The following is a 23,082-nucleotide window of genomic DNA, read 5'->3' as shown; positions in this document are numbered from 1 at the left end:
ATGACCCCAAGCATGGATCCAAAGCAACGCTGGAATGGCTTCAGAACAAGAATGGGAAAGTCCTTGAGTGGCCCAGCCAAAGACCATACTTGAATCCCATTGAAAGTCTGTGAAAAGACCTGAAGATTGCTGTTCACTGCTGCTCCCCATTTAACTTAACAGACCTTGGGAAAATCTGCAAGGAAGAATGGGAGAAAATACCCAAATCCAGATGTGCAAAGCTGATATAGACATACAGTTGAGGTTGGAAGTTTACATACACTTAGGTTTGAGTCATTAAAACTAGTTTTTCAACCACTCCACAAATTTCTTGTTAAAAAACTATAGTTTTGGCAAGTCGGTTAGGACATCTACTTTGTGCATGACACAAGTACATTTTCCAACAATTGTTTACAGACATATTATTTCAAGTATACTTCACTGTATCACATTTCCAGTGGGTCAGAAGTTTACATTCAATAAGTTGACTGTGCATTTAAACAGCTTGGAAAATTCCAGAAAATAATGTCATGGCTTTAGAAGCTTCTGATGTCATTGGAGTCAATTAGAGGTGTACCTGTGGATGTATTTCAAGGCCTACCTTCAAACTCAGTGCCTCTTTGCTTGACATCATGGGAAAATCAAAAGAAATCAGCCAAGACCTCAGAAAAATAATTATAGACCTCCACAAGTCTTGTTCATCATTGGGAGCAATTTTCAAACGCCTGAAGGTACCACGTTCATCTGTACAAACAATAGTACGCAAGTATAAACACCATGGGACCACGCAGCCGTCATACCGCTCAGGAAGGAGACGCGTTCTGTCTCCTAGAGATGAACGTACTTTGGTGCAAAAAGTGCAAATCAATCCCAGAACAACAGCAAAGGAAATTGTGAAGATGCTGGAGGAAACAGGTACAAAAGTATCAATATCCACAGTAAAACGAGTCCTATATCGACATAACCTGAAAGGCCGCTCAGCAAGGAAGAAGCCACTGCTCCAAAATAGCCACACAAAAAAGCCAGACTACGGTTTGCAACTGCACATGGGGACAAAGATCGTACTTTTTGGAGAAATGTCCTCTGGTCTGATGAAACAAAAATAGAAATGTTTGGCCATAATGACCATCGTTATGTTTGTAGGAAGAAGGGGGATGCTTGCAAGCTGAAGAACACCAACCCAACCATGAAGCACGGGGGTGGCAGCATCATTTTGTGGGGGTGCTTTGCTGCAGAAGGGACTGGTGCACCTCACAAAATAGATGGCATCATGAGGCAGGAAAATTATGTAGATATATTGAAGCAACATCTCAAGACATCAGTTAAAGCTTGGTCGCAAATGGGTCTTCCAAATGGACAATGACCCGAAGCACTTCCAAAGTTGTGGCAAATTGGCTTAAGGAAAACAACGTCAAGGTATGGTGTGAATACTTATGAAAATTAGATATTTTCTGTATTTGTTTTTAAATACATTTGCAAACATTTCCCCCCAAAATTGAACTTTGTCATTATGGGGTATTGTGTGTAAATGGGTGCAATTTCTTTTTTTATTGTAGTTAATCCATTTTGAATTCTGGCTTTAACAACAAAATGTGGAATAAGTCAAGAATGAATACTTTCTGAAGGCATTGTATGTGTATGAGTTCATCAACATCTATCCCAAACCACATTGATTTGTTGGAACCTGCTTCAGGCAGGTATGATTCAGAAAGCCAGTCAGTTAAAATGCTACACAACACTACCTTGAGATGACAGCCAGAAATTAAGCAACTGAGTGGGTGTTTTTTTTGTGTGGCAGTCATCATTGTTCTATAGAGTGACTCAGGTGAGGTGATCTGGAGGAGGGAAAGAACACAGTAGTCTGCCGCCCGCCCACCCACTCCCCAAGGTCAAACTCCTTTATTTGGGGGTATATTTCCGTACCTCTCTGTGGAGTTGATGCCTGGTTAGTCTCGTGTATGTAGGTGTTGTTTCATCAGTCTGAGCCTGTGTTCCAGACAATCAATACTTGTGGGTGGGTGCAGTATGGTGTTTTAAAGTTAGTCCAATTATTACGTTGCAGTAGGTGGGTTGTCAGTGGGTTGTCTGCAGGAATAATATAGCCTGAACATACTGAGTCAGAAATTACTTGGATGGTACGTTTGCTCATGTTCACTAATAACATCTTAATGACTGCTATTCATTCACTGAAATTAATGATGTTGCCAGTGAACTCAATGCATTTGCATTGCTGGTTTGTCTTCCCATCTTGCATATAGATTGATTCTACCAATGTTGTTCGTATGATTATCTTGTGATGTTAGTATGATGGGGTCTTCAGCTGTGTGTTGACTTCATTATGAGGCTGTTGTTGATCCTGCATGTGGAGGAGTCACTGTTACAGTATGTTACATTAGCTCTTCATTTAGCCACAGACACAGTGTGATGAGAGTGTCTGAGGGGTGCAGAGGGTCGATATGGGGACTCTACAAACCCTAGAATCAAAGCCATTTAGAATTGACGAGACCGGGCTCAGTGGAATACAATGAGGGAATAAATCATCTGGATAAATGATGAGTCACTGTGGTCTCTCTGAGTGCTTCTCTCTCCTCCTATCCCTTTATCTCCCCCTTTCACTCCTCTTTTATCTTCATATGGAGTGGAACTGAATAGTATTTGAGATTTCATTTAGGTTAATAAAAAAAAACATGACGCAGAAATGAAGGAAGGATGGGTGTTCAAGCGTACCTTGCACTGGACCAGCAGGGTAGAGAGAGGCCTCTCCTTCCTCCCCTCCTCTGTTTTCTCTTTCCCCGCCGTGCTGCTTGTCTCCCCCCCGGCCTCGCTGCTGTCCTCCTCCTCGTCCGACCTCGTCTCGAGGCTCCTCTCGCTCTCCTCCGTGGAGTCGTCAGCCGTGCTCTCGCTCTTCTCCTCTGCGTCGCCGGCGCCCCCTTCCTTGCTGTCGACCAGGGGCGAGGGTCTCCCCACGCGGGCCTCGCCCCGCAGCTGTGTGATGTTTCCCGCCATGAGGCGGCGCTGCACGATACTGTGGGGCTGCTGTAACCAGGAGACAGGGCAGGTAGAGGGATGTCAGACACCATTTTCAGTGGAGTCAGAAAAAAGCTATGCATTTAGGGCTGGGTTAAGGCTGGGTTAAGCCTAGTCCTGAACTAGATTAGATTAGAGAGTTTATAGTCACATGTATAGGCTGGCAGATGTAATTACAGGGTACAGTGAAATGATTGCGCTCCGAGCTCCAACAATGCTGGACAAAGAGAAAAAAAATGAATACAAATCGATAATAAAATAATAATATATACATATTACAACTGTGGCAATGATAAATGTCCATTGGGGTGGGGGCAGGGTGACTCAAAATGATGTCACTAGAGAATCTCCATTGAAAGTGCTTTTTAGTCTTGGACTAGGCTTAATCTGTGTCTGAGGATGGAGGATGTCAGTGATTTCAGATATAACTGCTGCTGAAAAACGGTGCTGCTACTGACGGGATGGAAACATCCATTCTCTCTATGCCAGAGGCACATCGTTAGCTGTAGATAGCGTGTGTGCGCGCTTATGTGTGGGTAGGCGCGCCTCCAATCTGTGTTATCTGCACTGTGCATGTCTGTACAGTATGTAGCCTACAAAACAGTTGTTCTGCTTGTATCACACAGTTGCTGGTCTCAAATCTCACCTTTGGGGCCTCATTGTGAGTTCAGTTGAGGTGTTGAAATTTTCAGGTAATGACCACAACATCAGAGCATATCAGAGCCAAGCCGAACTGTCTGTCAGTCTCCTCCTGGGCTCATTTCACCCTGTGCTCCAGCTCTCCCTGTCAGCCCGTCAAAGTGATGACTGGTCGGTGCTCTCACACTGGCTCACACAATAGATTGTATCAGGCCTCTGTATACCTCTGTCGGTAGGCGTTCTATTGATCAGGGAGGAAGTACTCTCTGGAGGGGCCAGTTTTGCTAAGAGCTTCTCTGTTATAGGGCTTATTGACACTGTAAACAGGCAGATATGCACTCTCTCTCTCCCTCTCATATTTAGCTCTCTCTCTCACACACACACACTCTCACACGCACACAGAAGCAAGTCTGCGTATGTGTGATAACCTATTCATTTGACCTTGTTCATGTGGTTAACAAAAACAAGAAGCTTGTTTGCTCTGACTTTTCTGAGACATTTAGTGGGTATACTGTATATAGTGAACTCCAAAAGTATTGGGATGTTTCCTTTATTGTTGTTGTTTTGGCTCTGTACTCCAGCACTTTGAATGTGAAATGATACAATGACTATGAGGTTAAAATACAGACTGTCATCTTTAATTTGAGGATATTTTCATCCATATCGGGTGAATTGTTTTGGAAATGACAGCCCTTTTTGTACATAGTCCCCCCATTTTAGGGGACCAAATTATTGGGATAAATTCACTTATGTGTATTAAAGTAGTCAAAAGGTTATTATTTTGTCCCATATTCCCGGCACGCGATGATTACATCAAGATTGTGACTCTACAAACTTGTTGGGTGCATTTGCTGGTTGTTTTGGTTGCGTTTCAGATGATTTTGTGCCCAAAATAAACTATTGTGTCATTTTGGAGTCACTTTTATTGTAAATAAGAATAGAATATGTTTTTAAACACTTTCTACATTAACGTGGCTGATACCATGATTACGGATAGTCCTGACTGAATCATGAATAATTATGAGTGAGAAAGTTTGACTCACAAATATCATACCCCAAGACATGCTAACAATTACAATAACAGCATTTTTTTGTGTGTGGGGGGGGGGGGTGTATGATATTTGTGCATCTATAACTTTCTCATCATTATTCACGATTCCTTTCAAAATCTCTTAAGTGATGGCTACTGTAAAGTCAGCTAAATTGCATTAGGGGAGTAGGCTCAAATGACGATCCTACATCTGTAGGTGGGTTCTGCTGCTGGTATTGTGGGAGACTGCAGTTTCTCTAAAGGCTCTGTGTCACACCGGAAGTGTCTGGGGAGAGTTTACACAGACGTGACCCTTGACCTCCTCAGCACCTTCAGTAGACGAGCAGGTGTCCGTTGTGTATACAGCCTTGAGTCTGTAGTCTAGTGCCTCCTCTAAAAGATACTATTACTGAGAGCAGCTGCAGGACAGCACAAACAGCCTCATTACTATGTTGTGATACAATGCCACCTCTGATAGAGTTATTTTATAGTTCTATAACAAATTATGTTATTTTACATTTCCTCCGTATGTTCGTGTTAATAGAAAACCTTGGTACCTTGTATCCTTTCTCTGCACATAAATGAAGTATTACATGGCCCACTCCTGTAATCACAGTATTGTATTGTATTGCACCCAGATACGAAGAGCACAAATCCCCAGAGGGTTGACTGTCCAAATACTGCGATTGTGCAATCATACCCAATAGCCCGAGGAACAGATGGAGCAAGACGGAGAGGAAGGAGGAGGATAAATGCCACGCTGGTATTTTGTCCCGTTCTTTTCTCAACTGATTGTTTTGTTTTCATCATCATTTCATCCTTGTTTTGTATTGTGCAACGTGCAGGGCTAATTTACCATTCTCTACACGGGGCTGGAAGCTGCAGCTTGTTCTGCCTGTTTACAATATGAATGAAGATAAGAGGGGAGAATTATAGGAGGGTAGAGAGAGGGAGAGAATGAATGAGAGAGAGAAAGAGAGAATAAGAGGGATAGAGAGATCCCAGTAGATCCTGGCTATAATATTGTCCTCTCATGCACTCCCGTGTGTTTGTGTGTATGTGTGTGTATACACTGTGTTTATAATGGCTTTCCTCCTGCTCCACAACACTGGTTGACATCTGTCTCTCAGTAACACACCCTATCATCCTAGAGGTCACCTAGGGATCACACTGTATTCCTCTCCCAGTCCTGTCATCCCTTTATCCCCCCCACATCTCCTACCATTTTGCCTCCATTTCTCCCCTCCTTCACTGTTGTCTGCCAGTGCGAAGGCAAAAGTATATTGTTGCTGTTGCTACCTCATAGTCCAGCCAAGGTTTGTGGATACGGGAACCGACTGGGTAAGATGTGAGGGGTATTCAATCACTCTCAGAGGACATGGAACTTGTAAAAATCCTTCTGTATTGTTCCAAAGCAACTAGTTTGGGCATTACACAATTGATCTGGGTACTTTAGAAGCTACCAGTCTGTAGAATTGTCCTCCCAACCCAGCCTCAGTTCTAGCTGATCATGTAGTTGTTAGGCTGATCTGTGTTAGTCAGCTCTGACACAAGCTGTGAAGAAGGCCTCTCCACAGGAGCCCTCCCCAGAATAGGCTTTTCACAGCAGCTCGACGTCCGCTCCACACCACTCCCCATCAATCAACAGCGTCACTTGGACCGGGCCTGAATCATACTCACCCCCTTCTGGTCCTGGAGCGAAGGGGACAGTGTTTTCTGACTCTGTCATATCTGACAACCGTTCAAATCAAGCCCCATGTGGTTCCTTTGACCTCACACTCACCTTCCCAGCTATCAACACCCATAGAGACGGGTTTTATCTCGATGTCCGCAGCCCTTTATCAAAGATGTCATTGGAAAACCAGCGTACTGTGTGTCATTCTCGTTTGACCCCCACCATTCAGCCTTCTATCTTCCATCAGCACCAGCGTTGTTGAAGGCAACACAGAAAAGGTGTAATTTCAGCAAAGTTTTCTCATTTACATTTCTCAAAGCTTGCAGGATCAGATAATTTATGATCTAAATCCGACAATGATTAAGGGTACTTCAACACGTATCCCCCCACTCCTTCCTGCTGTAATGAACAGCATGTGTATGGAAACACACACAGGGAGATAGATAATGAACCCAGGTAAATGGCTGGCTGGCTGATGGAGGGGCTTCCCTGGGCGAACTACTAAAGGTTTATCTGGAGGGAGGAGTCACAGTCTGGAGGGAGGGGCCACAGGCTAGAGGGAGGAGTCACAGGCTGAGTCCACAAATGGCTCCCTGTTCCCTATTTTGACCAGAGCCCCATAGTATCCAATAGGGTGTCATTTCAGACACAGACACAGTCTGTGGTACTGCTGATTTATCTGACTTCGTCCCAGTGTGTTACTTTTTTACATTTATGGAGTTTTTGTTTGGTCCTTGGGAGGAGATTTAAAAAATGAAGAAATAAACATATTTCTCTTTGACAAGCATTAATTAGTCGAGGGAGGGAGGGAGGGAGGGAGGGAGGGAGGGAGGGAGGGAGAGAGAGAGAGAGAGAGAGAGTTGCCTGGTTGCCTGCCTCCCCTCCCAAGGGGAAAACCCTCCTTTAAATCCCATTATTATTCATCAGTTATCAAAAAACTCCATTACCCATACTTCCCCTCCTCAGTGCTCCTCTCTGACTGGCAAAGAGCAGAGCAGATTGAAGCTGACAGCAGTGTACCCAATGTAATTCCCCCTGCTCCATGTGAGTGAGGAGGCAGCTGGCTGTTGTAGGTTCCGATTGCCCTGCAGCTACAGTGAGGTCAGACTGTTTGGATGCAGATCCTCTGTCCACAACAAGCGGCCTGTGTACAGTGGTTGTGAACTGCCATACAGTATGTTCCCTGGCCTTTTCATAAAGTTCAAATGCAATTCCCTGTTCTAGCGCTGCACTTTGGCGGATGTGCTTAGTCTTTTGTCTGGTTTCAGGGACAGGGATGAAAGTGGCTGTAAAATAACCCGTTTGGAGACAAAGATTATAATAATGTCTGATGTTGCATCTGTCTGGCCTCTTTTCTAGCCATGACATTCTCAGAGACAAGATGGTGTGCTAAAGTAAGCAGTATGATTTCAGGGCTTTTGCAACATGACATCCTCAGAGACAAGATGGTGTGCTAAAGTAAGCAGTATGATTTCAGGGCTTTTGCAACATGACATCCTCAGAGACAAGATGGTGTGCTAAAGTAAGCAGTATGATTTCAGGGCTTTTGCAACATGACATCCTCAGAGACAAGATGGCGTGCTAAAGTAAGCAGTATGATTTCAGGGCTTTTGCAACATGACATCCTCAGAGACAAGATGGCGTGCTAAAGGTAAGCAGTATGATTTCAGGGCTTTTGCAACATGACATCCTCAGAGACAAGATGGTGTGCTAAAGTAAGCAGTATGATTTCAGGGCTTTTGCAACATGACATCCTCAGAGACAAGATGGCGTGCTAAAGGTAAGCAGTATGATTTCAGGGCTTTTGCAACATGACATCCTCAGAGACAAGATGGCGTGCTAAAGTAAGCAGTATGATTTCAGGGCTTTTGCAACATGACATCCTCAGAGACAAGATGGCGTGCTAAAGGTAAGCAGTATGATTTCAGGGCTTTTGCAACATGACATCCTCAGAGACAAGATGGCGTTCTAAAGTAAGCAGTATGATTTCAGGGCTTTTGCAACATGACATCCTCAGAGACAAGATGGCGTGCTAAAGGTAAGCAGTATGATTTCAGGGCTTTTGCAACATGACATCCTCAGAGACAAGATGGCGTGCTAAAGTAAGCAGTATGATTTCAGGGCTTTTGCAACAACAACAAAATAATATATTGACCGAATGCCGCGAATGAACGTTGATTATCTATTCAGTTTCAGCCGTCACAGTGGACACGTTCATCACTTTTGTGCCAACCGTCAAATGGCAAAAGCATGAGTACATGTAAAACTGTCTCGTTTTGCCAAATAGCTCATACAAAGGCTTTTATTTGATTTGTCACACTAAATATGGAGTTATCCCTATTGAATCCCCCCTGGGATAACCTTTATGGCTGTAAATGCATGCTGATGGGTGGTAGTCTTTATTGGCTAAGTGGTTCACTTGGAATTGGCGTCCCTGCTATGACTTAGGCTCATCTTTGTCTGCATCCATCAGCGTTCATGCAGATGAGATTATATTGGCTGATATCATGATTAGCCATCATTCATTTCAGCCAGCAGAGATGATGACTGGATGAGTCTTAAATAGTGATTTGTGATGGTTGGTTAAACATGTACAAAGGATGTGAAGGTTCCTGTCCCTTCCTGTTCCTCCCCTAGTTGGTCTCTAGAAATCAATTCTCTCTTCAATTGGCTGTAATTAAAGAGAGTATAACTTCCCATAGCCTTTCTGGTACTGAAAGTATGGAGCAGAGATTGAAATGAAAACTTTATTGACATGACATATAATATTTCTATGACTGTTTTTAACACTGTATGACACTATTGATGAAGGCCAACTGTTGTCCCCCGTAGGCTAGATGGCCATTGTTTATTTTATTTTTAAAAATTCTATTTGAATTGACTAGATACAGAAGCAAACTGACCCAGTTAGACAACCAGTCCAGTCAAACCACTAGACATGGCACAATAGGTAGAGAGGAAAAACAAACTGGGATGTTTATAGAATATCAATCATCAATGACCTTGTCCTTTCCTGTCTGTCATATTCTAGCATTCCATCTAGCATCTTTTCAAGCCCTCCTCAAACACACATACACATATATACACACACACACACACACACTGTTCCTCTGTGTTCTTAATACATATTGCAGACTGCTGATTCTGCTGCTGAGTGTCCTGCAGTGACCTCCCTCGGAACATGTCCACAGTGTTCCAGTTCAAACCGGTCACTATGATGCTCACTCTCTCTCTCTCTCTCTCTCCCTCCCTTTTGTCATGGCATGTCCTCTTTCCTCTTTTCTTCTCTCACTCTCTCGGAGAGATTAGAGCCTAATTGCCGTGTGGGCTAATTATCTGACTGCAACAGGCTCCTCTCTCTGTCATGGCTGAAGTCACATGACTCTGCTAATGCCTGCTTTCCCATTCGGATCAAGGTCCCCAGCCGCTGGCTTCCTGTCATACAAACCATCAGGGTGTAGCCAGCAACACATCTGCTCTCTCTCTCATCTCACTCTCTTTCTACTCTCGATCTCTCCCTCTGCCATCCCCTCGGTCTCTGTGCCGGTCTGTTTCACCCAGGTATTTTTAGCCGGCTGTCTGCCTGCGGAGCGCGGACCAGCTCTGGGTGAACCAACGCTGCCGCCCATCAAAGCTTTTGACAACTGGCAGCGAGAGTGGATGAGAGAGAGCGGGGAGGGTGAGAGAGTGCAGAGCAGAGAGAGAGAAACAGATAGAGAGAGGGTGGAGGGATAGAGAGAAGGGTCCTCACCTCCGCTCTCGTCAGCCAGGCTAATTGGCTCAGTGCTGGGTTCTAATGGTAATCACTAGAACCTTCCTGAGATGTCTCCTGAATCAATTTGCCATGGCCCTCCACAGTCAGAGTTAGGGCACTTATCTCAAACTTCTTAGTGAAATGTCAAGGGATTCCATTGAGTGAGTGAAGGTGCCATGTCGCCGCCTGGGAGAGAACTCGGTCTAATGTTGTCGTCCTTGGATGTTATAAACAATTTAATGAGATAATTACCACCAATTAAATCCAAGCCCAGACACTTCCACTTGATGTGGAGAAGGATATGCCCTGCTGGGTTTGTTTGCCTGGTGCTGTAATGCACTCCTCTGAGCTTCATGCTGCAGTGAGGTGATGAGAAGGGAAGGTGCTCTACATTCTGCTCCACACTGGAGCATGCGGACGCTGCAGCCCGGCTCCGACCTGACAGAGACACCTGGAGCCTCCCATTTAGACAAGCCTCACTGGGTCTGTCAGGAAAGAGGATACACAGATACACTCACACACAGCTTATTCACACACACAAAGTTAAAAAGAGTGGGAGGCAGAGCAGATGGAGGGATATAACTGAGGAGTGGTGAGAGGGATGCTGCTTCCTCTCTTCCTCACTGTTTTTCTAGAACTCATGGCTTTCTGATATAAATAACACTTGTGCTAAAAGGGGCCACAGTCTACCACTTCCCCTCTTGTCCCCACCCTCCTCCACTCTGCTTTTCCCTTCCCTCGCTCTTGCGATTGAATGGTGGGTGGGAGGGAGGGAGGGAGGGAGGGGAAGAGAGAGAGAGAGAGAGAGAGAGAGAGGGGGAGAGAGAGAGAGAGAGAGAGAGAGAGAGAGAGAGAGAGAGAGAGAGAGAGAGAGAGAGAGAGAGAGAGAGAGAGAGAGAGAGAGAGAGAGAAAAAACACATTCACTCTTATATAACTGGCCCTTTACTGTTAAATGATGTACTGGCTCAGTTGAAGTGGAGGGGCAAACCAGGCTACATCTAAAGAAGCCCTGCGTGGTTCAATGTGCGCTTTTACACCAGGTTTAGTTCTATTTTAATGACTTGAGAATGATAATGAGGACAAATGTCTTCATCCTTCCTTAATAGGGGAAGGAACCCATGAGACTGATAATAGAGCATTCTTGAGATATGAACACTATTTCAGAATGACAGACAGACACACATATGTGGGCGGCAGGGTAGCCTAGTGGTTAGAGCGTGGGATCAGTAACCGAAAGGTTGCTAGGTCGAATCCTCGAGCTGACAAGGTACAAATCTGTCGTTCTGCCCCTGCACAAGGCAGTTAACCCACTGTACCTAGGCCGTCATTGAAAATAAGAATTTGTTCTTAACTGACAATGCAAAGTTAAATAAAGGTTAAATAAATAAAAAATATACACACATACTGCCTGTCTATTCAGCTGTGAGGTGACATCACTACTCTGTTGGTGCCCATCAGCTGGCTTCTGTTTTATCTCAGAGTAGCCCGACGCACCTTAGGGACACACCTGCTGCTCTTCTACAATTCACTTTAGCCATGTCTCCACCCGGAGCGTGATTGCTTTTGACAGTCAGTACGGAGAGCGAGGCACGGCGGGGGAGCTGTAACAATGGCTGCCTCTCTGGCGTTCTGCCGTCCAGGCTCCGAGGCCATTACAATGCGAAGCAGGGCCGTGAGATGACATGCAAATCATTCTGTAACCCCTGGGGCCTGTTACCTCCATCGAATGGGGTTTCTAGCAAATGAGGTATGAATCAGAGCGAGTTATTTTCTCTCTCATATGAGCAGATAATTGGTATTAGCATAAGAGGGATTTATCCCAGTAGCGTCGTTGAATTAAATACTGCCGTTCAGCAGATGTGGTCTGCATGTTGGAGGGGATGCAGAAAAGATTCAGCTCTGACTGCATTACATCGTGACAAACTGCCATAAAGTTATACATGTGACTGTAAATATACACTGAAGAGCCTGAGTGTGTGTGTCAGTGGCATCATCCTCTCTTGTGGTCACCCTTGTAATCAAATATTCCCCTGACTATTTGCTTGTTTCTATTCAGAATAATGGAGACACTCGTTTACAAGTCAGACACCATGGGTGAATCCCAAATGGCACCTGATTTCCTACTGTATATAGTGCACTACTTTGAACCAGAGCCTTATGTGTATAGGGCATAGGGGTGCATTTAGGATACAGAAGATGGTTACCTTCAGGTTCTCTCACTGCATAAGGGATTTCATATTTTCTCAAGAGTGTGAATAGAATCCACAGCACCAGACAGGCTCCAACAAATATTTAATTTCGCTCTAAATAACAGCTTGTTATCCTCCCACAATGCTCGTGTGAGAGAATTCAACTCTGAGAGCAAAGGGAAATAGATTTAGATATAACGTGAGAGGGTTGAGAGAGATGGAAGTTCGTCGTGGAGATGCTGCTGCCTTCTGCGAAAGCTGTCTTTAAATACACAGTGTAATCACACACAGACACACACACACAGTGTAAACACACGCACACACACACACAGCACACTTCTGATGCTCTCCGCTCCAGTCATTCTGGAGATTCTTGGAGTGCGTTCTGGGAATTTGGGAGGCAGCCATCTAATCAAGACTGTGTCAGGAGTTGACAGTGGGGCAACAAAGCCATTATCACAGGAAGCCCTTGTGTCCATAGAGGAGGACTGGGAGAGAGAGGACTGATTGAGCAGGAAGTGGGAGGATGTTGGGGGACGGGCGGACACTTACTAACAGGGACTGTCGCTCTGTCTTACAGTGTGTTCTGTCACTGTGTCATGCATTGATTAGAAGAATGTGGCTGCGTGGGTGACTGTGTGGGTGGCTGTGTGGGTGGCTGTGTGGGTGGCTGTGTGGGTGTGCTCCTACATCTTAATCTAACTTGCCTCGCTCTGTTTGTTCTGTCCCTCTGGCCTCATAGCTAGTGTACTGATGGAAGGAGACGTGTGACGACCACACTGTGTCTCTGAGGCTCCATGTTCTCTGACGGTGTTTGACAGGCAGTCCTCTCATCTACTGTACTGAGTCTCTTACATGGCCTACCATCTTCTCTAGACACCTCGTCAGATAATGGAAATTGCAGTTGATGTTGCAGCGATAACAGTGAACGGTAGATCCATGATAAGCAGCTGGTGTCAAACAGAGGACAGCCTCTTCAACTAACTATCCAAATAAGCTTATTTCAACATCTTCTATCTGCCAAGTCTCATCCAAAATGCCATTAGCCACCATTTAGCCACCATTTAGCCACCACCACTAAGAGTCAAAGGGACACAATACAAGCAATAGAGTGTGATCTAATGGGACTTTCAGACAGCCACTGACCAGGGTCGTATTCATTAGGTAAAGACTGTAACAGGGAGGGACTATTTGACCTTGTTCAATAAGAGCAGGGCACACTGTAGTAAAGCATTCTACAACAGAAAACAGACGTTTTTCCTTGCAAAACATTTTGCTACAGTGTGCGTTAATAGATACAACTCATGTAAGAGACAGTGCCACCAATAACAGAATAAGAATAGCCCAATGGGACATTGACAGCCACTCACCAGATCTTTGGAGGTGCCCAATCTCTTGAGCCCATCCAGGGGCAGCAGGTCGGCTGAGTCTTTGTGTGTGAACTGGGTGGCCTGCTTCAGACGCCTCTGCTGGCCCAGGATGGCTTTATCCCGGATAGCCAGATCACCCTTCTTCGACTCACTCATGGTCAGTCAGTCAATCCGTTAGTCAGTGCAGTACAGCTAGCTAGAGTGTAGAGCAGAGCTACTACCTTCAGCGTACCACTGTCTGATGTAGCCTGGTTTGGAACAGCAGGAACAGCAGTAGCAGCACAGAAGGGTATGAGTGTTGAAGGCAGAGCAGCCCAGTGCCCTGTACTGTAAAGTCTCTTCTTTTCGCTTCCAAGAGATAGATCGCAGAGAGTAGATGATACCGTTGATTACTCCTGTTTTAGTTGGTCTTCTTCCAGAACAAATGTCTTCCTTTACCGTGTCCGTCTTCAAACTGTTCCACCTTCAAAATGTGACCTCCCTCTCTGTGAGGGTGAGGTTGTTTTGAGGTGCTAGTCCTTGGCATCTATTTGTGTTCTGTGTTGCTGTCAGTGTCCAGAAATGATTAGTGTGCTGATGGTCCTGTTATGTAGACATGTCTCTCTTCAGGCTGGGCTGTGTGTGTGTCCCCTCCTCTGTCAGTGGAGTCTGTCCTTGCAGCACTGCAGGAGCAAACTGTGCCCCTCTCTTTCTCTGCGCTCGCTCTCTCTGTCTCTCTTTCTCTCTTTGCTCCCCCCCCTCTTTCTCGCTCTCTCTCCTCTCTCTCTCTGCTCTCTCTGTGCTCTCTCTCTGCTCGCTCGTGCCCCTCTCTTTCTCTGCGCTCGCTCTCTCTGTCTCTCTTTCTCTCTTTGCTCTCCCCCCCTCTTTCTCGCTCTCTCTCCTCTCTCTCTCTCTGTGACTGTCTCTTCCTCTCTCATTGCTGCTCTCTAGAGGAGTACATACCCACCCCCTGTCCGTCCCCTCAAGCCCTCTTTCCACCACACACTCTGACACACACACACACACACACATCTCGCCTAGTTTCAAAACACGACACCCACATGTTCTCGGTTAGTGGGGGGGGGGGAACACAAAGAAGTAGAAAAGCAACCAGCTGCCTTCTTATTACCTCCTTACCCTCTACACACAGAGCTGGAATACCTTTCTGCCCTGGCTGACATGCTGAACATGCTGCTATAGAACATCAGAGATGTAACATGTCATAATGCCGTCAACCAATAGAGATTCTAACTCCTGTACAGTGGTAGTTCTATGTGATGGATAAAACATTGAGGGATCCACTCGGTCAGCTATATGTGTATTTAGCTGAGTTCTAACCAGTTGTCATTTGGTTCCTCTGGGTTTTCAGTGGTTCCGGCACCTATGCTACGGTTGTGTCTGTGATTGGTGTCTGTGATTGGTGTCTGTGATTAGTGTGTGTGTGATGGGTGTCTGTGATTAGTGTGTGTGTGATGGGTGTGGTTGCTCCAGCATTGATCTCCACTCAATCAAGCTCCATGAATAAATGAACAGGCTCCAGCATGAGATTCACAAACCCCTTCAGTTCAGACCCCCCTCATTTATATATATATAACCTCATCTATATATAATTATCAAAAGGGAAGAAATCAATCCCTCAATGAGCATCGGTGTAATAGAACCTTGATGTGTCAGTAAAATGGTCATATATATTTTGCAACTCATTGCTTTTGACCTTGGGCTAAGCAGGTGAAGTCATAAACAACATTTATCTGGTTCAGCAAGAATGCATGTAGCCTACTCAATACATGTAAATGTACTCAACATTTACATGTCAAACAGAGTATAATGTCCTTAAAATGTCCCCCTGCACAGAATTTCCACATATCCAATTAACCTGTTTACCAGTTTTTATTTATGGGACTGTTGGACTTCCTAAGGTGATTGATTGGAAATGGACTGTATTGAAATTCTAAATACTCAGACAGGGATATACTGCCACCTTCTGGTGATATTTTTCTTTGACCCTGGTTGGATTGTTACGTTTGTTTTTGTCGAAGATGTGCGCGCTCACACACTGCCATTTGCGGTTGTGTTTTAGCCTTGGCGCCAGTCTGTTTTTGCTCTCTTGCCATCTCCTTATGGAACTGTCTAAAAATCCAAAAGCACAAACAAATCTGAGACCAGGCTAGTTTTGTTTATGTAGTTTAAGAGAAATGTAATCTAAATGGATGTGTTTGGTGGGGGCTGCAAAATGCTTTTAGCATTGATTTGCAGCTGTGTAGAATAGTAAACATAGTTGCACAAATGTTGTAGATTAAAATCTCAAAGGACGCAGACGAATGCCAGATGTTTTAATGGCCACTATTTTAGAAGTCTACTAATGTGCAGAGCCATTCCATTAGAATTCAGAATGATTTCCAAATGATTGTTTCCATAAAGACATTACAAACCAAGAGCTAGATAAAAATGGTTTTAATTCAAATAAGCGTTGACTCACTGCAAGACATGGAGGTGGTTTAGCTCTATGCAGAAAAATATCTTATGAGGCTGACATTCTATGCAGGAGACAATCCTGCTTTCAATTTAGGTATAAAAAAAAGTGTTTTATGTAAATTGTGACATAGCCACCAATTTATAATTTTTCTGTCAGGGTTATTTCAAACAATTTCATAGTTCCGTTCTTTGTTTCATGATTGGGCAGATTTCATGAAGGAAACGTACTCCTACCCAACAAACACGACTGTGCGACTGTCCAATACAGCAGTGAAGCCTCTGACACAGCAGAACCTGCAGTGTGTGGCCCTCAGCATCCCAGACCTCCACTAGCGTCTCACAGGCCATCCTTATGCCCCGGGTCTCCTCCACCTTCAGACAGACCCTCTACTCCTGGACTATAGCTCTCCAGCTAGACCAACGCTGGATCCCAGAAAGCAGACACGAGATAGTGGAATGTTCCAGTGAGACTATTCCCCTGACCAAGATGTCTCTTCCTGAGGACCAGTTCCATAGCTCTCAAGGGGATAGCGAGAGCAGCAGTAACACTGACTGGTTCCTCTGTGACAGACTTCCCAGGGAAGGAGTGGACCTCTGTGAACTACAGAGGCCTGGAGTTTATAAGGGTTTTCTCCCCAATCAGACAGACTGACGATGCAGCTGATATACTGGGAAGGTGTAATATCACCGATTACACTGCTTACGAGCAGTTTGTCTTCTCTGTCGATGTGGACATCCTCAAGGCAAAACATCCTTCAGGGACAGAGGAAGCTAGTACCACCTCCAAAATGTTAGAAGAGAATAGTTTTGTAAGAGAGGAAGCTAGTACCACCTTCATAAGGGAAGAGGGGAATAGTTTAGAAAGAGAGGAAGCTAGTACCACCTTCATAAGGGAAGAGGGGAATAGTTTTTTAAGAGAGGAAGCTAGTACCACCTCCATAAGGGAAGAGGGGAATAGTTTAGAAAGAGAGGAAGCTAGTACCACCTTCATAAGGGAAGAGGGGAATAGTTTTGTAAGAGAGGAAGCTAGTACCACCTCCATAAGGGAAGAGGGGAATAGTTTTGTAAGAGAGGAAGCTAGTACCACCTCCATAAGGGAAGAGGGGAATAGTTTTGTAAGAGAGGAAGCTAGTCCCGCCTCCATAAGGGAAGAGGGGAATAGTTTAGAAAGAGAGGAAGCTAGTACCACCTCCATAAGGGAAGAGGGGAATAGTTTTGTAAGAGAGGAAGCTAGTACCACCTCCATAAGGGAAGAGGGGAATAGTTTAGAAAGAGAGGAAGCTAGTACCACCTCCAAAAGGGAAGAGGGGAATAGTTTAGAAAGAGAGGAAGCTAGTACCACCTCCATAAGGGAAGAGGGGAATAGTTTTGTAAGAGAGGAAGCTAGTCCCGCCTTCATAAGGGAAGAGGGGAATAGTTTTGTAAGAGAGGAAGCTAGTACCACCTCCATAAGGGAAGAGGGGAAAAGTTTAGAAAGAGAGGAAGCTAGTACCACCTCCATAAGGGAAGAGGGGAATAGTTTTGTAAGAGAGGAAGCTAGTCCCGCCTCTATAAGGGAAGAGGGGAATAGTTTAGAAAGAGAGGAAGCTTGTACCACCTCCATAAGGGAAGAGGGGAATAGTTTTGTAAGAGAGGAAGCTAGTACCACCTCCATAAGGGAAGAGGGGAATAGTTTTGTAAGAGAGGAAGCTAGTCCTGCCTCCATAAGGGAAGAGGGGAATAGTTTAGAAAGAGAGGAAGCTAGTACCACCTCTATAAGGGAAGAGGGGAATAGTTTTGTAAGAGAGGAAGCTAGTACCACCTTCATAAGGGAAGAGGGGAATAGTTTAGAAAGAGAGGAAGCTAGTACCACCTCCATAAGGGAAGAGGGGAATAGTTTTGTAAGAGAGGAACTAGTCCCGCCTCCATAAGGGAAGAGGGGAATAGTTTTGTAAGAGAGAAAGCTAGTACCACCTCCATAAGGGAAGAGGGGAATAGTTTTGTAAGAGAGGAAGCTAGTCCCGCCTCCATAAGGGAAGAGGGGAATAGTTTAGAAAGAGAGGAAGCTAGTACCACCTCTATAAGGGAAGAGGGGAATAGTTTTGTAAGAGAGGAAGCTAGTACCACCTTCATAAGGGAAGAGGGGAATAGTTTAGAAAGAGAGGAAGCTAGTACCACCTCCATAAGGGAAGAGGGGAATAGTTTTGTAAGAGAGGAAGCTAGTCCTGCCTCCATAAGGGAAGAGGGGAATAGTTTAGAAAGAGAGGAAGCTAGTACCACCTCTATAAGGGAAGAGGGGAATAGTTTTGTAAGAGAGGAAGCTAGTACCACCTTCATAAGGGAAGAGGGGAATAGTTTAGAAAGAGAGGAAGCTAGTACCACCTCCATAAGGGAAGAGGGGAATAGTTTTGTAAGAGAGAAAGCTAGTACCACCTCCATAAGGGAAGAGGGGAATAGTTTTGTAAGAGAGGAAGCTAGTCCCGCCTCCATAAGGGAAGAGGGGAATAGTTTAGAAAGAGAGGAAGCTAGTACCACCTCTATAAGGGAAGAGGGGAATAGTTTTGTAAGAGAGGAAGCTAGTACCACCTTCATAAGGGAAGAGGGGAATAGTTTAGAAAGAGAGGAAGCTAGTACCACCTCCATAAGGGAAGAGGGGAATAGTTTTGTAAAAGAGGAAGCTAGTTTTGACGACAAATGGGACAAGGGGAATAGTTTAGAGAGAATGCTAGTTCCGCCTACACATGGGAAGAGATGAATCATTTAGACAAGAGAGGACACTAGTTCCACCTACACATGGGAAGAGATGAATCATTTAGACAAGAGAGGACACTAGTTCCACCTACACATGGGAAGAGATGAATCATTTAGACAAGAGAGGACACTAGTTCCACCTACGAATGGGAAGAGATGAATCATTTAGACAAGAGAGGACACTAGTTCCACCTACGAATGGGAAGAGCAGAATAGTTTAGGAAGAGAGGACACTAGTCCCACCTACAAAATAAAAGACAGCAATAGTTTAGGAACAGGTCACTAGTTTTGCCTACAAATGTGAAGAGAGAAATAATTTAGGAATAGAGGAAGCTAGTTTCGCCTACAAAGGGGAAGAGGGGAATAGTTTCAGGAGAAAGGCTGTTAGTTCCCCCTACAAAAGAAGAGAGAGGACAAAGTACCAGGATGTACAGAAGCGAGGACCAAACCAAAGACAGGGAAGAAAGATAACTAAATGATCCATAAGGCTTTAATATGGCCAGACTATGACAGTTTAGATGTGATTCAAAGTATTTTATGTCGCTTCACTTGCAGAGATGAAAAGACAAAGCCTTCTACATCCAAAAAGGCACAATCACTGAATGCATGGTTTCAATGTTTTTACAATAAAACAGAACGACACCTACTCCCTGAATATTTTCTTTATTCTTCTAAGTCAAAGTCCAAGGCATCTGTCAGAACATAACCAGAGGTGACAAAACAATATACAGTACCTTCATCAAACTCCAACACATCTTTAGAAGCCAAACGACGTAGTTGTATTATCAGCAGAAAGACAAACCATCTCCACAGAAAAGGTCTGTAAATCCCCTTTAATTAAAAGTAGACTCAGCAAAGTTACGTTGCCACAAGCAGCGCCGGAGATATTGAGATGAGTGACAGTCACACACAGTATCTGTGCACGGGTTCGCGTCACCCTGTTCTCAGCGTGGTAGCCAGGGCACCAAAATAGCTGAGAAGTCGAGCCTCACGCTCCTACGCTTCTTAGTTGTGGAAATTGACCCACTATGTTGTCTACTTTCCTGCATAATATCGCGGAGTCTACCTTTAAACCAAAACTACATTCTCATTGTCTTTCATCAATTTGTCCTTAACGTACCCTAATGAAAGCCCTTTCCTGATAATTCAACAGTGAATTGGGAAAAAAAGACACAGTTTTGGTTGGTCACTTACAATTCAACTCTTGTTCATCTGTACAAAATCCCCCCAGGTGAGGGAGAAGGCACGTTCCTTATCCATTTCTTTGAACTGTACTGCTGCTGAGTTTAGCATTTGTTTTCTAAACAATGTTCATAAGTTAAATCAAGTCAAGGAATTTCTCAATTTTGCCCGTTCATGATTCTACCATTATATCTTCTCACGCAAGAGTTAAAACATTAGTTTAGTTATTAATTGTGGTCCGGCATCAGCTTAGCATTTTATTTAAGTTCTTCAATTGCACATTGCAAAACAAGCAGTGTAACACCAAAGCCACTTCTTGGCTACAAACTTTCTTCAATATCCAATATGACGTATTAATTATATTACTTATTTGCATTAGCGTTTAATGTTTGTAGTGAACACTAAAACGAAGATTTTTGCAAATCTTTAATCTGCAGTGTAAACAATAGGGAATGTTCTATATAATTCAAGTCTACTTCTAATCAAAGAATCCGAAAATGGATCTCGATAGTAGCCCAATGCTGCTATGCTAACTTAGACATTGACCCACAATGCATGACTGTTGCTTTGCCTGTGCTTGTAGCTACTTTAAGGTTTAAATAATGTAACAAGTCTGTGTCTTTCTAGATTTTGCCCCACCAACGGGGATTTGGCCATTCTGTTTCATACTGCAGCCATCTACAGCTCTACCGTTACCACTTCTCTTTATGGGAGCTATGTAGCCGCAGCACGCACAAACAAGCCTCTTGTGGCATATGATGTAGTCTCTCTCATTCCATCCGCAACGCTCATAGAACGTTGGGCAGATAGAGGGAGCAGAGTAGCATATTCTGGCCCAGCGCGGGGAAGCGTCTGAAGGCCTCCCAGGCGTCTGAGAAGATGTTGTACTTGAGGAAGACGCGGTGCTCCAGGCTGGTGGGCAGGCTGACGTCGCGCGACATAATATAGACCCCGTCGTTGTGCAGTGTACACGTGAGGTTCAGACCCGACTTGGAGGTGTTGTCCTTCAGGTGGAGCCACTCCCCCGTGGTCACGTTGTAAGACTGCACCGTCAGCATGTCCTCCGTCTGGCTGGCCCGCCGCCCCGGACCCGGCTCCAGCTCGTGGGTGTACCCCCCCACCAGGTAGATGGTATCTTCCACCGAGAGCATCTGCTGCTTACGCACGTGGGCCGAGCAGGAGCGGAACACTGTCCAACTGTCAGAGGTGGGGCAGTAGCGGAGTACGCTGGTATTCCTGTCTAATGGATAGAGAGAGAGAAAACAGCATTTGTTCAAATAATTGAAAAAACAGTTGATATTTTGTCAAATGGACAAGCACTATTTGTGTAGCCTACAGTTCTTCATGTCTGCTGTGTGCATACATTGGACATTTGAGAAAATGTTCTCACTTCTGCTGGGAATGAAAATCACCCCCACTAACCTCTGGCAGTATATCCTCCCATGACGTAGATCATGCCCTGGCACTCGCAGGCAGAGAACTCTGCCAGGGGGTCAGGTAGTGACGACACACAGGTCCACCAGTCCTGCTCAGGGCTGTAGCACTCCACAGTGCCCTGACACTGGCCTCCCACTGCATACAGCTTTCCTCCTACCGCCAGCAGCTTGAAGTTGGACCTGACCGGAGGAGAGACGGATATACAACAACGTTACAGGATGGAGACATACTGTAGCCTATGTAGTTTGCTGGCTCAGCATCAAAACAGATTGAAGCTCAAGACATCAGAACAGACTTGATATTGGAACTCAAGACTGGGACAGACTGCATAGAGATCTATTCATATAGCTGACCTGTACTGACCTCTTCTGGTTCAGGGGGGCTACCTGGTTCCATTCATTTCTACAGGGGTTGTAGCAGTGTGCCGCTGAGATCTCCTGGCTGGTCATTCTGTACCCACCGACAATGAACAGGTAGTTGTCCAACACGGCCGAGCCGTAGCCTCTCACATTGACCATGTCAGAGGGCAGGTTGTTAGCAAGCGGCTTCCAACGCTGCTCTACTTCCCCATACCTCAGCATGGACCAGGGCTCGTCCTGGTCTGGTAGGTCCAGAGCCAGACAGGTGAAAAGTCCGATAGCCACCAGAGTGGCTGTGCCTTTCATACGCATCTCTCTAACCTGGTTGCGCAGGGCCGCAGGTAAGTCGCTGAACTCTGGTCTCCGCAGCATCGGGTGGTAGTGACAGCTCATATATCTGAGACAAGCGTTGCGTAGATCATGAGTTCCATATACCTCAGATAGGCTGTAGAGTTCCACACAATTCTCTTGTCGAATTTCAGACGAAAGGAGTTTTAGGATAGAGGTGACTTGCAAAAAAGATGCAGTCTCAATCAGGTCTTCCAGGGTCTCGTTGACTACTTTCACTTTGGAGGTGTTGATAAACTCCAGGACCAGCTCGAGCCCTGGCACACTCAGCCCCTGCAGTTGCACTGAATCCTCTCTGGACTCGCGCATCCCAGAGCTGTACAGTGCCCGGAAGTAGTCGCTTTTTTCTATCAACTTGCCTTTGTTGACGTTGTACGTTTTGTCATCCATGACAATTACGATTATTTGTTCAGATGACATGTTTAGTGGTTGGGTTAGCTAGCTAATGTTGTCAAGTGATCTGTTTTGTTGACTGTCTTTTCCGGCCTCGATCTGTTAATGACGGCCTGCCACAGTTTACATTTCTCAGGCGCAAGGGTGGTCTGCAACTCTAGTCGCACCGCAGTCACCAGCCCTATATATGGTAATGTTCAGCCCATACGTCTGGATGATGCCTGGTTAATTTCAACTCAGTTATGAGTGGGCTAGCTAGCTAGCTAGCAAGAGGCTAAGAGTGACTTGGAAATCTTGCTAGCCACTTTATCTTTCAAAAACACCAGGTATTATCTCGACGTACATCCAAAGAAGATGTTTTGCTGGACCATGTGGTCAATTTTAAGATGTTTATATTGGGTAACACACTTTCCTTGCATTGTCGAGATAATCTGCAGAAAGCTACAGTTGGTTTTTGAGGAGAAATTGGCAGCATATTTCCTGTTTTGATCCTGTGGGTTGCGTCACTTGCTTGC

The 23,082-nt window shown here is 45.0% G+C and overlaps 2 protein-coding genes across 2 annotated transcripts in view; both read right to left on the bottom strand.

Annotated features, from left to right (window-relative positions):
- The window catches only part of LOC115133028 (nuclear receptor-interacting protein 2-like), a 28,985-nt gene extending 14,457 nt beyond the window's left edge, over positions 1 to 14,528 (bottom strand). The window contains exons 1-2 of the mRNA XM_029665853.2: positions 13,665 to 14,528; positions 2,707 to 3,015 (exon numbers count right to left, since the gene is read on the bottom strand). Coding sequence (XP_029521713.1) covers positions 2,707 to 3,015; positions 13,665 to 13,820 — 465 coding nt within the window. The 5' untranslated portion in view covers positions 13,821 to 14,528. The remainder of the gene's footprint in view (positions 1 to 2,706; positions 3,016 to 13,664) is intronic.
- Positions 14,529 to 19,495: 4,967 nt separating this feature from the next.
- On the bottom strand, positions 19,496 to 23,082 carry LOC115133027 (kelch-like protein 42). Its single transcript, XM_029665852.2, has 3 exons — positions 21,831 to 23,082; positions 21,453 to 21,646; positions 19,496 to 21,270 (listed from the first exon to the last, which is right to left on the bottom strand). Exons 1-3 carry the CDS (start codon positions 22,592 to 22,594, stop codon positions 20,819 to 20,821), a joined length of 1,410 nt encoding a protein of 469 aa, XP_029521712.1. The 5' UTR covers positions 22,595 to 23,082; the 3' UTR covers positions 19,496 to 20,818.

The sequence above is a fragment of the Oncorhynchus nerka genome, linkage group LG8 (genome assembly GCF_034236695.1).
Source record: "Oncorhynchus nerka isolate Pitt River linkage group LG8, Oner_Uvic_2.0, whole genome shotgun sequence".
NCBI classification, from domain to species: Eukaryota; Metazoa; Chordata; class Actinopteri; order Salmoniformes; family Salmonidae; genus Oncorhynchus; species Oncorhynchus nerka.
This window is presented reverse-complemented; position numbering and strand designations above follow the sequence as displayed.

Excerpts from the sequence above, each read along its gene's own strand:
- LOC115133027 (XM_029665852.2), bottom strand. The coding sequence starts at position 22,594 with ATGTCATCTGAACAAATAATCGTAATTGTCATGGATGACAAAACGTAC. Across the intron at positions 21,647-21,830 it reads GCCCCCCTGAACCAGAAGAG|GTCCAACTTCAAGCTGCTGG; the intron begins GTCAGTACAGGT and ends TCCTCCGGTCAG. Across the intron at positions 21,271-21,452 it reads GGGAGGATATACTGCCAGAG|ACAGGAATACCAGCGTACTC; the intron begins GTTAGTGGGGGT and ends TCTATCCATTAG.